The sequence below is a fragment of the Vanessa cardui genome, chromosome 9, assembly GCF_905220365.1.
Source record: "Vanessa cardui chromosome 9, ilVanCard2.1, whole genome shotgun sequence".
Taxonomy (NCBI): Eukaryota; Metazoa; Arthropoda; class Insecta; order Lepidoptera; family Nymphalidae; genus Vanessa; species Vanessa cardui.
The window spans coordinates 9,831,504-9,848,048 of NC_061131.1; the positions used below are offsets into that span (position 1 = coordinate 9,831,504).

General features: G+C 33.9%; 1 protein-coding gene across 1 annotated transcript in view; it reads right to left on the reverse strand.

Annotated features, from left to right (window-relative positions):
- Positions 1-577: 577 nt before the first annotated feature.
- LOC124532466 (RYamide receptor-like) overlaps positions 578-16,545 on the reverse strand; it is a 31,988-nt gene continuing 16,020 nt past the window's right edge. The window contains exons 3-6 of the mRNA XM_047107371.1: positions 14,256-14,324; positions 13,169-13,327; positions 1,811-1,901; positions 578-1,402 (exon numbers count right to left, since the gene is read on the reverse strand). Of these exons, the coding sequence (XP_046963327.1) occupies positions 1,206-1,402; positions 1,811-1,901; positions 13,169-13,327; positions 14,256-14,324 (516 nt within the window). The 3' untranslated portion in view covers positions 578-1,205. The remainder of the gene's footprint in view (positions 1,403-1,810; positions 1,902-13,168; positions 13,328-14,255; positions 14,325-16,545) is intronic.

A 16,545-nucleotide genomic window follows, 5' to 3' on the forward strand; every position in this document is an offset into this window, starting at 1 on the left:
TGAACATTCCCTTAGATATTGAAAGCCATCCTTTCCCGTATACGCAAATGTTCCCATGTGGCTTCTGAATATACGGAATAGATACCACTGATTTTTAGTGGATATTCGGCACAATTGGAGCTGATGATACATACCTTCTCATTTCATATAAAGGAATTGTTTTTCTATGGAAGTCAAAAAAGAAAAAAAAGGAACAGTTTTTAAAGTATTAAAAGAAATAAAATCGAGTATTTCAGATGTAGCATGTAGCTCTGCAGCAACTGTTTAAATGAAGAAAATTCATACATACTTTACTTGAAATTGATATTTCTTCTTGTAATTAGTTAAATATTAGTCATAACCTTGGTCTTCTGTATCGTGTTTGTTCGTTTTATTGATGAGTTTGTGTAACTTAAGTAAATCTATGAAAAGACGTGAAAATGAAAAAGTCTTAAATTAAACTACACTGTCATATTTTATTTGTTTTATTAATTTTCATTCACATGAACAAACGTTGGTATTTATAAAAAAACAAAGGATCCTTAATTGTATCCTTTACATAGCCTTTCTTTTCATACAAAATCTTATATGCGTTCAAACAACTTTACTTATAATCAAACATTAATTACTTACTTTATTTACAGTACGGAGACGTTTATTTGAAATACCATTAGAGGAATTATAAATATTTATCACATGAATGACATGAAACAAATGCGAGCGAGATCAATTTATAAAAATGTATATATTTTTATACATACACCAGCCATACCCGGCCACGTGTTGTGTAGGTACGTTATATTATATTCTACATATAATAACGATCTTCTCGAAACACGCTGAATAATATTATATTCAGCTTGTTTCGTGCTTGTCTTTTGTAATAATGCAAATTTCAATTCGAAACATTCAGCTTTGCGTGATACGCATTCAAAAAACTAACTGCTAACTTTTTATAGATGTATACTAGTATGTATCTACATGTATTATAAAAATCTAGAAGCCATTTTGAAGTAAAACAATTATTAGACTGCCTTGGATTCCTAGTGAGCAGTCTCCTCCGCTATTCTTCATTGCTATATTTTATTGTAATGATAAAAAAACTATATCTATTTGTGTTTAATCATCAATTTCAATGTTTCACATTAACCGGGAGTCCCGTCACTTTTATAAATATCAAAATATAATGTCATGCCGAATGAAAACGATTTTAATTTCTCCGTGCATTAGTCGAAATGTGAACGTACTGAAACAGCGCGCGCCGGCGCAGGTGGTCTTGACATCGTAGAGGATGATTGCCGTAACGATGTACACGAAATACATTTCCTATTGAGCTCGGAACTACTCAGACCATCGCGGGTGATCTTACGTTTGCACCTGGTTAAACTTCTTTGAGTTGAGTATCTATTTGCATCCATTAAATCTGAAAAAAATACATACTCTAAATTCAAAATTAATCTTAAAGAATATTTTAACAGGAATTATATGTGACATTTATATGTGACAAACAATCGTTTATAGTGGTGATATAACATTTTACTTTATAAATACACAAACAAAATTGTACGTTCTTTATTTAAATTTTTTAAGGGTTTAAATATTCAATCGGTATTTTTGACAATATTGATTTCCCGTCCTTCGAAATGTGTGACTGACAATATTGTACTTATATTATTTACACACACACTTGTACAGTTACGTAGATTGTAGATAGTTAGTATTGAGAATAGCAGCCATAGCGGATCAGGCAAGCGGCACATTTTTAGTAATAGTATTTTAGAGCCGTAACCAAAATATATCGATAAAAATGAATGAATTAGTATAATATTACCTGACAGTGGAATTCTCTCACAGACACTCGATCGATGACACGAGCGGCTGCCTGCACTATTGTTGTTCAAGCGCAGAAGTTTACCGAGAACCTGTCGGAAACAGCATCACGCGTTAATCGAAATTCACGTGTGAAATATGTATGGGGCAAAGTTTAAGCGAAAAATCTGTATTGCTGAATTCTGTTGCTACGAAAATTTGTTTCTTTGTGTCATTCCCTTTTATGTAATTTTTTAAACTCTGCTATGTTTCAAGTTAGAAAAAAAATGAAGACGTGTTCGTTTAAACGTTCTCCAACTACCTATTGTAAGCCTAGCCTAGCCTAGCCTTATATAGATAATATAGATACATATTTTTAAAGGAACATTAGGTAAATTGTGTATAATATAAGCTAAATAATAAGTCATAATTATCTAATTATAGAGTTTTATTGTGTAAAATAACACTTATTATTAATTTAAAATAATTAATAATAAATATATTTAAAATAGCAACACTAGACAAATAAACGAATTATAAATCAGTATGATTGACAATGTGGGTAGTAGCAAGCAGAATGTTCTCGAAAAGTTATACGGACGCGTCGAAATTGTAGAGAGAGAAATAAAATTGTAAAAGTGTAAACCAGTGTGTTTCAATTATTAAAAGTTCTAGCTAAACTGGAAATGTGACTTCACTATATAATTTAATGATGAATAAATTTGACGAATTGAGGATGGCGCGCACTCATATAATTGTGGAGCCAGACAAAGATTTGCGTTTACGAATAAAACTGGCACTATTAAACCAGAATAAAAACAAGTTAATCAAAGTCAATCAAATAAAGTTGGGAGAAAAATATACTCTTAGTTTAAAATGAGGTTATGATTCCATTTTATTGTTTTCCGTCCAAATGACACTCACATAACATTTATTATCTTTCAAAAAATCTACTAAGTACACAGATTAATTGACTATGTCAAAGATAAATCGTTTTATTTTCAAGTCACGAAATTAATTACGTGGCTAGTGGTATAACATATGTAATGGATTTTGATATACGACACATAATATTTGTAATAGAATCTGTCTTCAAAATATATTAATATATTGTCGCCAGCGGTTTCGCTCGGGTTACAAGGATTTTCTCGTCAGGCGCTAGCGCTATCCAAGAAAAAAGTCTTGTATTTCAAGTTTGCTAAATGTCAAATTTTATTAAACTCAATCCTGTTGGCTATAAGAACACAGAGTTAGCTTTTTACTATCAGTACAGGTATAATACTGAAATATATAAACGATAAAAGAGAATAGCTTTAGTAGGTATTCCTTGATTTTCATATAGGAAACATAAATTTTAATCGTATGTGATTATTACATTTGATTGACGAAAAATATTAACTTTATTTAAGTTAACTTTATTAAGTTTATTTTGATTTTGTCCGGAGTTTATAATATAGATAACAAAAGGCAATGTAGCCACATTCTGTTCTGTGTCAGACTAGGTCAGTTGTAATAATTTGAATTCATACTATGATACTCCATATCCAATCAGTTAGGTCCCATTTCCCTTGAGTTACTGTGTACTGCGATACTCGTAAATACATATAGTGTTGGTTGTTATCTTTTTATAGAAGTATCTAAGGCACAATTGTGTAATGGTGTAAAACGATGTAAAGTGTCGCAGGTTCGATTTTGATCCCTTCGGCTTTTTTAGGTCTCCACTCCAAACAAAAAATATGTTTGAAATATATAATATATGAGACAACATCACATACATTACTCCGATCCCAATGTAAGTAGCTGAAGCTCTTGTGTTATGGAAATCAGATGTAACGAAGGTACCACAAACACCCAGAGCCAAGACAACATAGAAAACTAATGGTGAAAATTATATTAATTTAAAAAAATTAAGAAATTACTCAGTTATTTTAAACTAAAGTTTTTGTAAATGTTATATTTATTTATTATACTAAAAAAAATTAGGTTAGGATGTTGATTGTTTTATTTTAGTGCATGCTGTGTTCTTCTTTAAGTAATTATGACAATTAGAATATAATTTTACTTTTGTTATATTATATTGTTATAATCAGTGTACACATTGTTGAAGAACCAAATAAATAAATAAATAATAACGAAACAGGATTCAAGAAGAGTATGTACTACTATGTAGTACTACGTACCAAAGTACGCTCAAGTATGTGAACAAGTTACAACCATATGTACGAGCAACTGCAACACAACATCGTTAATTTAAATCAGATAGAATAAATGAGATATCTCATCATCACTTTCAGACAATAGGCTATTTGACAATGCGAATAATTTTTTATAAATAAAAAAAAACCGCCTTCAAAAATGAACTAAAAAGAAAAAAATAATCAGTTACATCCATATCCAATTTACGATTTTTTAATCACCTCTCAAAGTCGGTGCCAACATTGGTATATATGCATATAGGTACATAATACATACATACAAAAACTAAATCTATTTATTGTATAGATGACACCATTAGACAAACCTTACTATCGATACAAATTAAATGATTTCAATATAGGAATTTATTTACTTTGTTGGCACCGACTTCAAAAGGTGATTAAAAAATCGTAAATGTGATATGGATGTAACTGATTATTTTTTTCTTTTTAGTTCATTTTTGAAGGCGGTTTTTTTTTTATTTATAAAAAAATATTTACTGCTTTTCAGTGTTGTTTTGTTATTTATAATTACAATTGGTAGTGTTTGTCATTCACTTTAATGCTGTTAATCATTGAGGAGTTCTCCTGGTAGTCCACCATCAGCTAGATTTCATCATAGGCATGTTTACTAACATCAATTGCTTGACGACTATCTTAAAGAAATAGAACTCAGCCCGTAAAATAGTTACTTACTAATAGGTTTTGATTACCAGTTGTGGTCTTCATCATCAGTTCCACTTCATCAAATGTCACTTTTCGTGAGCATATGACCAAGGCACTTTGAATAAAACCGAAATCACTATAGGTGTGCCTATAAAATTTGAGGAGTTCCCTCAATTTCTCCTGGATCCCATCATCAGATCCTGATCTCCTGACAATGGGACCACCTGTTAAACATGCCCTTTCAAACAAAAAAAGAATTGTCAAAATCGGCCCAGCCATCTTCGAGTAATTCGGTAACATACATAAAAAAAAGGCCCCGACGAATTGAGAACCTCCTCCTTTTTTTGAAGTCGGTTAAAAATAAAGCGTCAATTATTATAATCAGTACAGTATAATATACCTAATATTATGAGTTTTAAAATGGTTATTCATTAACGAAAGTTGAAAATAATACTTAATTTATTCAAACATCCATAAATACAAATGCATTTTTTAAACATTTGTCACGTGACACAAAACGCTTGCTAATTGGTCCGGCTTATGATGAAGTGAATTGCTTGTTAACCTTGCTTGTCTACTGTTTGTCCCACAGATTAAAATACAGGCAAGTTACGTCGGCGAACCCATTGCAGCGCCATATTGTCCATGTGGCGTTTTCGCGAGCTATTTAAATGTTTTAATTAAAAAATAATTCTTTTACTGTGTTCAAAACCTGTACTAAATAATAATATAATAATATAAAACGGATTTCAAAAACCAGTCAAATAGCCTATTGTGTGTCACTGCAGCATAGAAAGAGATTAAGTTGCACAAAATTTCTTACTTTCTCGACTTCAGCGTACAGTCATCGCCCTCCTAAGGTCATAATAAATATTGTTTTACTTACATAGCAAGGATAAATATAATTCTTTACCGCTTTTCATCACTTACTTTCTTCCAAGAAACGTTGTAGTCTTATACGAGCGAGGTGCAAGAAACTAAAACTTTAACGACTACTGCAATTAATTAAGTAAATTAACACATCGAAGATCCATTTTCGACGCCTACGCCAATCAAATGCAATTGAAATGTCCATAAATTCTATGTGTATGTTTAAGTCTATTACAGTACACAATGAACGCAAAACGAAATAATATGCGGTGACATATAGTACGACACAACTTAGATGTAGCATCGGCAAAATTCGAAAAACCGATCACATCCGATTAAGTACGCTATCCCAAATTATCAATATTTATTTCTTACGTGAATATGATCTTTATACAAACGTAGTACTTTGTAATATCAACAACAACAGCCTGTAAATTCCCACTGCTGGGCTAAAGGCCTCCTCTCCTTTTTGAGGAGAAGGTTTGGAACATATTCCACCATGCTGTTCCAATGCGGGTTGGTGGAATATACATGTGGCAGAATTTCTATGAAATTTGTCACATGCAGGTTTCCTCAGGATGTTTTCCTTCACCGCTGAGCACGAGATGAATTATAAAGACAAATTAAGCACATGAATCAGCGGTGCTTTCCTGGGTTTGAACCCGCAATCATCGGTTAAGATGCACGCGTTTTAACCACTGGGCCATCTCGACTTGTAATATCATATGACCTAATATATTCGTCACGTCGAAAATACAACATAACATATTTGACACGTCGATTTACATGCACCAGCTTTGCTCGGGTTGAACTGGCGCGAGAATCTATAGCGACGAATAGCGTTGAATAGCGCGATGATGATCACGGAGCGGGAGAAAGAGATGGCCCTCGGTCGCTTAAGGGCTAAGATTACGGCGCCGGGTCCCGACGGGGTTCCAGGACGAGTTCTGTGCGACGCCCTGGAATACCTAGGTGCAAGGCTTCGGGAGCTGTTCGACGCGTGTTTGTGCAGTTTCTGAAGCCGTGGAAAGAAGGGAAGTTGGTCCTGTTGCCGAAGGAAGGTCGGCTGTTGGATTTTCCTTCAGCATACAGGCCAATCGTGCTGCTGAAGGAGACGGGAAAACTCTTCGAGAAGATCCTCGCAGCCCGTCTCGTTCAGCACCACGAGGAGGTCGGTCCGGATCTCTTGGAGGCTCAGTACGGGTTCAGGGCGGGCCGGTCGACGGTCGACGCCCTGGACGCCCTTAAGATTCGGACGACGAAAGCCGTGGCCCGGGGGCAGGTCGACCTGGCGGTGTCGCTGGTTGTGTCGAACGCCTTCAACAGTCTCCCCTTTAAGGCGATACGGGAGGCGCTTCGATACCATGAGGTGCCGTCTTATCTCAGGAGGCGTACCTCCAGGACAGGGAGATCCTCTGGGCGGGGGTTGATGAGAGGCTCATCCGGCATCGAGTGGGTAGCGGTATTCCAAAGGGGGCGGTAGTCGGCCCAATTCTGAGGAACGTCGGTTTCAAATGGCTCCTGCGGGCTCCTGTCCTTCCCGGGATAGGGATGCTGTGTTACGCTGACGACTTTTTGTCGGGGCGATTGGGTGGGACTTCCGGGAGGCGGCTTGCCTCGCCGAAGTCGGAACGGCTCTCACCGTGAACCGCATGGGAATTCCGGGCTTGAGGTTCTCCATGTCCAAAATGGAGGCCCTCTTCTCCCACGGTCCAGGGGATGGTGATCAAGGTGCAGGCCCAGTTGAAGTATCTGGGCCGGATCCTGGACGGACGATGTAGTTTCGGGCAGCATTTTGTCCATCTCCGCCCGAGGCTCATCAACACCGCCGTCGCTCTCGGTCGCCTCCTTCCAAATGTTTCTTGCGTCGCTATGCCAATCAATCAATCAAAATAAACTTTATTCGAGTAGCCTTTTACAAGCACTTTTAAATCGTCATTTTACAATTAAGTGGAGCTACTACCGGTTCGGAAAGTAGATTCTACCGAGAAAAAACGACAAGAAACTCAGTAGTTACTCTTTTACATACATTTAAAAAATATCTAGAACCTGCAAGGGATAGCGCGGTGGAGAGATTTCCCTCCTGCCACGAGTGTGGTGCACCAGTGTACTCGGCGTAACACACCCTGTACGAGTGTGCTGCGTGGAGCCACAGTGGCACCTCCTTGCGGCGACTATTGGCGGAGACCTTTCGCTGCCGAGCATGGCGTTGAGAATGTGCTGGTTAGAGTTGCGCTTCTTCTGCGAAATTGTCGGAGTGGGAGCGGGAAGAGAATGCCGCCGCTGACTCGCTCCGCAGAAGACGACCGGGGAGTAGGAAAAGGCGCTACGCGTACCTTCTCCCCTCGCCTGAATAGGCGCCGCAGGGATCAAATCCAGGTATTCCCGGAGAGGGTACCGCTAGTTTTTTAGTGGATAAACCCGGCGCACTTAGGCGCACTAAGCGTCCAGAGCTGACCGAGAAGTCACCCCCCCCCCACTTTCCATCACGTGGGGGAAGCGTAATCGGTTTTTTATTAGGAATTTCTACATCTAATTTGTGTCGTACTTTACGTTTATAATGACTTCGAATGACGTTATTATTTAATTTTTTTTAATTTATTTATTTTTTGGGAAACAAACAATTATAATTACACTTAATAGTAAAAAACAAATATAAGAAAATCAATCAATCACTTTGAGAAGTTCGTTTTAACACTCGGAAGAAAGTATTGTTACTAGAATATTGTTTTTCGATTTGTTCCATTTATAAATTTTTTGTTATCTAGAATTAATAGGTCTGTATCAAATACGAATCAATCAAAATATAATTTATTCAAGTAGGCTTATGAGCTTTTTTGAATCGTCATTTTAGCGATTTTTTCGAAACGATGAAAAACATGACCAAGTATACGAGTATGTAGATACTTTGATATTGATTATATCGTGTAAACTTTTTAATTCGACAACGTTATAACAAGACCAGTCTGTCGTGCTTTTACGCGTGGACAAAAATTTCACAAAACATGAAGGTTAACTTTAAAAACTATTGTTATAGAAGACATTATTTTTTATCACTGTTATATCTCCAAATAAATGTATTCTTCTACATAAATATGGAAATAATATAAAAAACACCACGCACTATAAAATTTGAGTTTCCAATTTTAAATTGTTTATCGTAATTAAATAAGTTTCAATGTAAACGTAGAAGCTAAAAAAGCCTAACGTATTGTTCAATTAAATGTTTTTGTTACCAACTGATTATTTTTTTTATGTGTATGTAATAGAATACAACGATAAACGTAATTACATAACTAATTATTTGCAAATTTTTTTATTCACAGACGTTGAAAAATTAAGAAATTCCGTAATTAAAATGTTGGCGCAGGTTGTAGTTTTTCAACAAAAAACTTTAGTTTTATTTTTAAACAGAAAATTCCAAATATTGAAGCTAATTTAAGTGGCTATCTTAAGGAGTTTTATTTTAAATTACTGTGTTTTGTCACGCATCCTCAGTCCCACGAATACTACGAGTATTTTTAAGCCTCAGGCGACGGGGCTGAGGTTATCTACCCGGCTTATCGTATATCATGTCATTATTCGCTAAGATTATTTACCTTAGAGAATGATTAGCAAAAATTACATTAATAAATAAGTGTACGTATTTTATGTAAGTTAGGACACATTCTTATGAAATGAATACTTTAATATATAAGTTAACTAATATATTGCAAATGAAATAAGATTCACGACTTCAAGTGTTTTAATAACAATTGTCGAACGCTTTTAATCAGAGTGTAATTTAATTAATGGTTTGGTAGCGGTGATCTTTGCGAGGCCACGGAAGACATTTTCTTGATTTAATTTGTCCAGACTAATAGACTATGCTATTGTCTTTAACTTTGTCAAATTAAAACTATCCAGTTTATTTGACATCGGTCTTTGATTACTTTTAGATACATAGATGAATCGATCTTTACGAACGGACTTCATCAAAATTCAATTTATTTGGATTACTTTAGATTATTTTAAACGATTAGCAAAAAATAAATTACTAAAAAAGCGTACGGTAATTTTATGAAAGTAAGGACTTTTTTGTTACGACTAAGTAAGTAATATGGAACTAGCTGAAGATAATTCAGATGTCTGCGAAAAACATCTTTTGATTTCTTAATCACTACGGACGATAAAAAGCAAATATATTATCAACCTAAAAATAGACTGTGGTCTGAAATGGAATGGCATCATGTTTTAAGTAATAAAATGTTTAAAGGTGTAATGCCCAATTCTCTAAAAAATCCACATCACAGTTAAAGCAATCTTTAAATCCGAAGACAGAAATATAGTATCAAACTAGTGGCCGTTTTCGATATTCAAAGCTCTCTCTAAACTAATTTTAAAAAAAATAATTAATAGACTTGTGAAATATTGAGTAGATAAAATATATTTTTTAATCATTTTGTTGTTTTAAGGTAGGCTATATATTATCAGATAAATAAATTTCTCTCAGTTTTAAATTTAATAAAATACTCATAAGAAAAAAAAACGGATTGGCTTTTTAAACTGAACTATGGGAGCGACAGAAAAAATATTTATTTACGGGCTAAAGATAAACACAAAAAACACCACAAGTCCCAACAAACACACACGCAAATGCTCACAAACATACCCATGTTCACGAGCATAAATTACTTTGTTATATCATAATTGCTATTGTACCTCTTATTTGGTCTTTCTCTATTTACTATAAAATTAAATAAATATCGTAGTTCTATCCTAAAAGGGGACCTAGGACACACTTAGTACAGGGCAACTTATTTCGGGCGCCTGTCCCCCACAGACAATTGTACCTACTATTAAGACTTATTTAAACTGTAATGTTTGTGGGAGAGAATATATAAATGTATTATGTATATATGAAACCTAACGTGAATGATTGTTTTTAACGTAAGTGAGGCCTAATATCAGAGTGATTCTAAAAATATATGTTTTTTTAAATCGAAATCACTTAAAATAGTTTTAATCAAAAAGAAGTTTGGAGGGATTTTGTTGAATGAAAATGATAGGAAATCCGGTTATTGTGTCAGGAAGAAAGATGAATTGATTTGATTCAGTTCGCCACCATTAGTCGACTTCGAATAAAAATGAAAAAAGAATATCTACATGTAAACGGCTGTAGGTACAATCATTTTAAAATAGTTGTAATTATCGATATTCATACAAATTTATATTATTTATATTATGCATATAGATTTTCTTAAAATTATGTAACATTTTCATTCTTATCCTGTTTGAAACATTATCTTCAGAACGTATTGGTTAGCAGATCCTTACTTTGAGGGACTCTATACTGTTGCATGTCAAATAGAAACCGTGTTCTCGTCCAATTTGTCTGTTTAATTCTGACCGCTTACTCACCAGAGTCATTCTTGTGTTACGTAAGCAGAATTTTAGTAATTATTAACCCAACCCTTATCAGCTTCAGCAAGCAACGCTCTTAAATTCCAATATTCTTACGTAAACATTGGTAAATATATTTTAATCTGTGTATGTTTCTTTATTGTTATTCTTAATGAGGTGTTAATATTCTCATTTATAATTTAGTCAATAGAAATAAATAGTGATGATGTAATCACCAGTCATCCTCCGCGCCCGACCCCCGTGTCATCAAAAATAAGCAACGCAATAATCCTCGCCATCTTTGATGTTTACCTAATACTTGAAGAGACCCCAATTATTTCATAACAGGCTTCCTTTATAAATGCTTGTCTATTTTAGAAGGGAAAACGACAAATGCAAGAATAAATCGTTAGATAGTAAAGACGTAGCTAAAATATATTTTCATGGAGCATATTAAATCGATTTACGATACAAAATCCTCGATTATATTTTAGGTTAAACTTTGAAAATTTTGTCATTAAAATATTCTATAGAATTTTGTTGTAATTTATTTTTCTCGTAAGGTTTTTATATAATTCGAGAGTACATAGGAGGCTAAGTTGTTTCCTACCAAAATTTGGCTTTTGTCAATAATAACCAACAGCTCAATAAGAGGACTGCACATTAAATCACATATTCTATAAAAAGTTAAAAGAGTCGATTCTCTGTCAACATTCTTAAAAACAAAAAATCAGACGAATTGTATATGTTGTAAGTCGTATTCTTGTTCAACTAATAATATTCAAACATTGTATCCTCATCGAACTTTAGCTAAATGTTTTAATTTTAACATGTCAAATCGGCAGAATTCCCGTACTTACTTTCCCTGATAGATTTTATTCATATTGTCTTCATCATAAAAGAATATATAATGTAAATATAAACTCGGCATTACTACAAATAGAAAGACAGTAAAGAAATGACAAATTATTTAAACATTGATTTTAATAAGCTATTATCAAATCATATGCATTACGCGTGCTTGAGAAATGAATACTTTGATATATAAGTATCATAAATATTTTGCAAGAGAAAGAAGATTCACAATACACGTGTTCAAATGTTTTATAACAATTGTCGAAAAGGATTTGTTGATTGATCATAGTTTAATTTAATTAATGTTTTGGTAGCGCGGATATTTGCGAGGCCACTGAAGATATTTTCTTGATTTGATTTGTCCAGAATCATCAAACAAATCATATTATATTTTTTAGCATTATCGAAATTAAAACTATCGAGTGTATTTTGTCAAGAGTCTAACAGACTTGTAAGATCCATCAAAGTTGAGGATTACTTATAAATTAATATTTATGATAAGTATCCATTTTTTTGGATTAAATTATAGTAAAATATCGAAATTGTCCATCAAGCGTTTAAAAAAATGGTATGAGAGGTTTAAAAGATCACGTACCTTACATGGAATTAATAGGATGTAAAATTTTACTATAATACAAGATAAGCTCAACTCCACGCCGCTACACAGGTTCGACAATTCTGTGAAAAGGTTGGTATGAGTATAGCCTAACGCACTGCCCGAAATTTGGTCCCTTTTGAATGGTTGGGACTGTTTAAAAATCGAGACATCTTGAGCCTACTACACTCGCAGTACTAAGAACAGCGATTTCGCAAGAATCGTTCGCAATGATTTACTCTGCGTTTAATAGTTAATCCTTATCGGATCTATGCAGAACTGATTAGGATCTGTAACAAGGGCACGTGAAGGCAATACACGTTAATAAAAGAAAAAAGTCTGCGCTTTAACTTTTATTATTGTAAAAACATATTTTTTTCACTAAACCAACCAAAATAAATTTTCCTTACATCCCGCTTACGTTAGAAAAATCTAATGGACTTCTTCAGTACACAAATATACACTTAAGGATATGTTTGTAAGCTCCTTCCTTAAGTGTATGTTGAGTGATAAATACTACGCTTCTTTGAAGTTAAAGAACCAAACTACAGGTTTCAATGTTAATTTGTATATTAAGAGTGTATTATTAGTTAAAATGTTTATTTCAAAGGCTGTTTGAACATTGATGCTTTAGTTATACACAGACGGACTATTTAATGAATTCTTTGTGCGTCAATCACGCGAAAGCTACTCAACATATGTAATTGAAAAATAATCCCAGTATAATTATAACATTATTGGAACTCTGTCATAATATAAAGATTAAGGCTTATACAATACAATAAAAGGTAAAAGAAATCTAACAAATAGGGATTACCTGTACGAATCCGCTGCGGTATCTCACGTTCATGTAGCAGTAAATAATTGGATTGTAGCAGGAATGCGACATGGCTAAACAGTGGCTTATGAACCAAACGTACGGCATTCCCGGCCATCTGCCCCATTCCTCGTCATCTTCGTGTGCCGTCCATAATAGCTGATGACAATAAATAAAACACGGCACATCTTAGTAATATCTAATTAGTTCAATAAAATTAAATACGGCTTACCGTAATTCTTAAATTATTACGACTTTTTCACGGTAATATACTGAAAAAATATTCGTTTTGCGGTCGCGTAATTCAAAATCGTTCCAATAAACAAATAAAGTATTTTCAAAGTTTCGTAGTCGCATCTGTCACATAAGAACTTATGGGAACGGCTCGTTGCACGTATGTAACTTTAAATCGATTTTTCACTGATTTATTTACAATAACTTAACGGAAGCCTAAATGTACCATTGAAATATTTATATAATGTATAGTAAGACACAAATTAGATGTAGCATTGGAAAATGCAATGGAATGAATATAAAACCGATTACTGCCGATTTACACAACCAATAAAAATAGCTCTCTATCGCGCCATTCGATGCTATTCGTCGCTATAGATTCACGCGTCAGAGAAAGTAAGTGCATGTAAATCGACGCGTCAAATTGACGAATATATTAGATCACATAATATTACACGTTATTACGTTTGTGCAAAGATCATATTCGCGTGGGAAATAAATATTGATAATTTGGGATAGCGTACTTAATTCGGATGTGATCGGTTTTACGAATTTTGCCGATGCGACATCTAAGTTGTGTCGTACTATACGTTCATATTTGATAGCGTCTATTATAATCAAACGAAGTGGATACGTGCGCTAAAAATGGGGATTTTCACGCCAAAAACATTTTTATGGAATGACACGAACAAAGAAATTTAGTATGACATCGTTTTATAAACAATATAGCTCCAACATAATATTCTTATGAGTGAATAGATCTATGTATATAGATTAACTAATAATCCCGCAAACAACATTTATACATAAAGTCATAAATGTAATTTTATAAGGTACGCAGTCATATACTTACGATAAAAATATTCAAAGGTAGCCAGCACACGGTGAATACAACCACAACGGTTATCATCATTTTGACCATCTGAAAAAAAGGGTCAGTGAGAAAAATCCTCATAGACATTATGGGTAACTTAAACTACGCCATATATACATAGATATCGCATATAAATCAAATCTTATGAATACCAAGCGTGTTTCAGAAGCCATTTTGACGGGAGAACAGTTTAGTGTTTGAAATCCACCTGTACATCAAAGGCCGTTTATTTACCGTGACGGCTGCTTAGACGCCCTAATAAATATACTCCTACCTATATTTTGTTGAAAACCAGTCTTATTATAAACAAGTAAATCATATTAAAACTTATTAATATTAAATTTCAAGACAATATTAATACAATTACAACATGATTAGTTATATACCATACGAGGTGATCGTCCGGACGTCTCGGCAAAATAAGAACTTTATTTACTTCCCAATGACAACACTTCCTATCAGATCCAATCTTAAATATCTAGGGACCCAAATACTCACAAAAACAGGCATCGAAATCAACCCAACCCTTTAGAAAGAGTTCAGTTACATATACACGTACATAATATATAACATTATAATTTCACTGAACAACAAAAATCATTCATAGAGTTTGCACATTATTTAAAGCACGTAAGCGTGGTTTTAAAACTTGCTCTTCAACTTCTTCTCAGTTAAAAAATAATTTCTAGAAAGTTCAACAAGTAACTAGATGACAAGAGGTTTAAAGCAACTAGGCAAGAGCGTACTGAAGGCTATTTCTTTAACTTACACTTTTGTATGAAGTTCTGTACCTTTAATTTTCAATTGAAAATATATCATTAAAATATGTACCTCCATTGTAGTGTGCATTTGTATATACGTATTATTAAACAATGCTAAATAAGTAGATTGATAATATTCATATTTAGATTTTAAATTCATCGCCAATTAAAATTACAATAAATACATTTTGAACATTACTATTAAGTATAATTGAATGAACTATATAAATCATAGTTAAGATCCATTATCCTTAACGAAGTTTCAGTTTGTTCATAATAAGGTATTGTTAAGGTTTTATGAACTTTACGGTGACTGTGTCAGATAATCTCATTCTTCAATAACAAGCCAATCATAATAAATTATTACTAACTATGAAAGTAACAAGCGACTGTATACATCAGACAAAAGACAAGAATCTTATGAACGAGAAATTTTATTTTTATACTTTTAATATAAATGTAAATGAGCGCCCTTTTTGCACAAAAATATTGTAAATTTTTCTGATTCTTAACTCAGTGATGTTGCTTCAAAGTTATTTTCATGACATCAAAGCCAAGAATTATACCACTTGTTAACATCGCTGTGGGCATTGATAACGCCTTTCTAAAGATACTCGCTGAGGTGTTGAAAACTACAACTACAACAACAACAGCCTGTAAATTCCCACTGTAGGGGTAAAGGCCTCCCCTCCCTTTGAGGAGAAGGTTTGGAACATATTCCACCACGCTGTTCTAATGCGGGTTGGTGGAATACACATGTGGCAGAACTTCTATGAAATTTGTCACATGCAGGTTTCCTCACGATGTTCTCCTTTACCGCTGAGCACGAAATGAATTATAAAGACAAATGAAGCACATGAATCAGCGGTGCTTGCCTGCGTTTGAATCCGCAATCATCGGTTGAGATGCACGCGTTGTAACCACTGGGCCATCTCGACTCGTTGAAAACTACGTATAGTCAATATTGCGTGAGTCAAAACCATCTATTGTAATGCAACTAAAACGAAATTTCTATGTTTAACGTCCGCTGTAATACCTATTAGTGATAATCTAGATAAAGTAAATGCCACCTCGCTCGCCAGAGCTTAAATTTGGTTCGCGATAAACACGAAACAAGTTGTTCGAAATCCAATATCAGCTATCATAAAATACCTTTGAAGTACAATGGTAAGCTAATCTATACTACTATATAAATCTCTAGAGTCTGTCTGTACACTCAATATTTTTTTCGAATTTCGTCATAACTATTCATTTTATGACCGACTGATATCAGTTTTACCATTTTTGAAATTTTTGTCTGTCTGTCTGTATGTCCCGCTATAACTCTAGAACGGCTGAACTGATCTTTACAAAATATACGTAACCGTATAGGTACGTATGGTATACGGTAAGAACATGTGATTGAGCAAATCATAGGCTATTTATATATATGTCTGCTATCTTTAGACTCAAAAACTTTTATTTGACCGATCATTATTAAAATTGTTACGCATATGTACTTTTTAAAA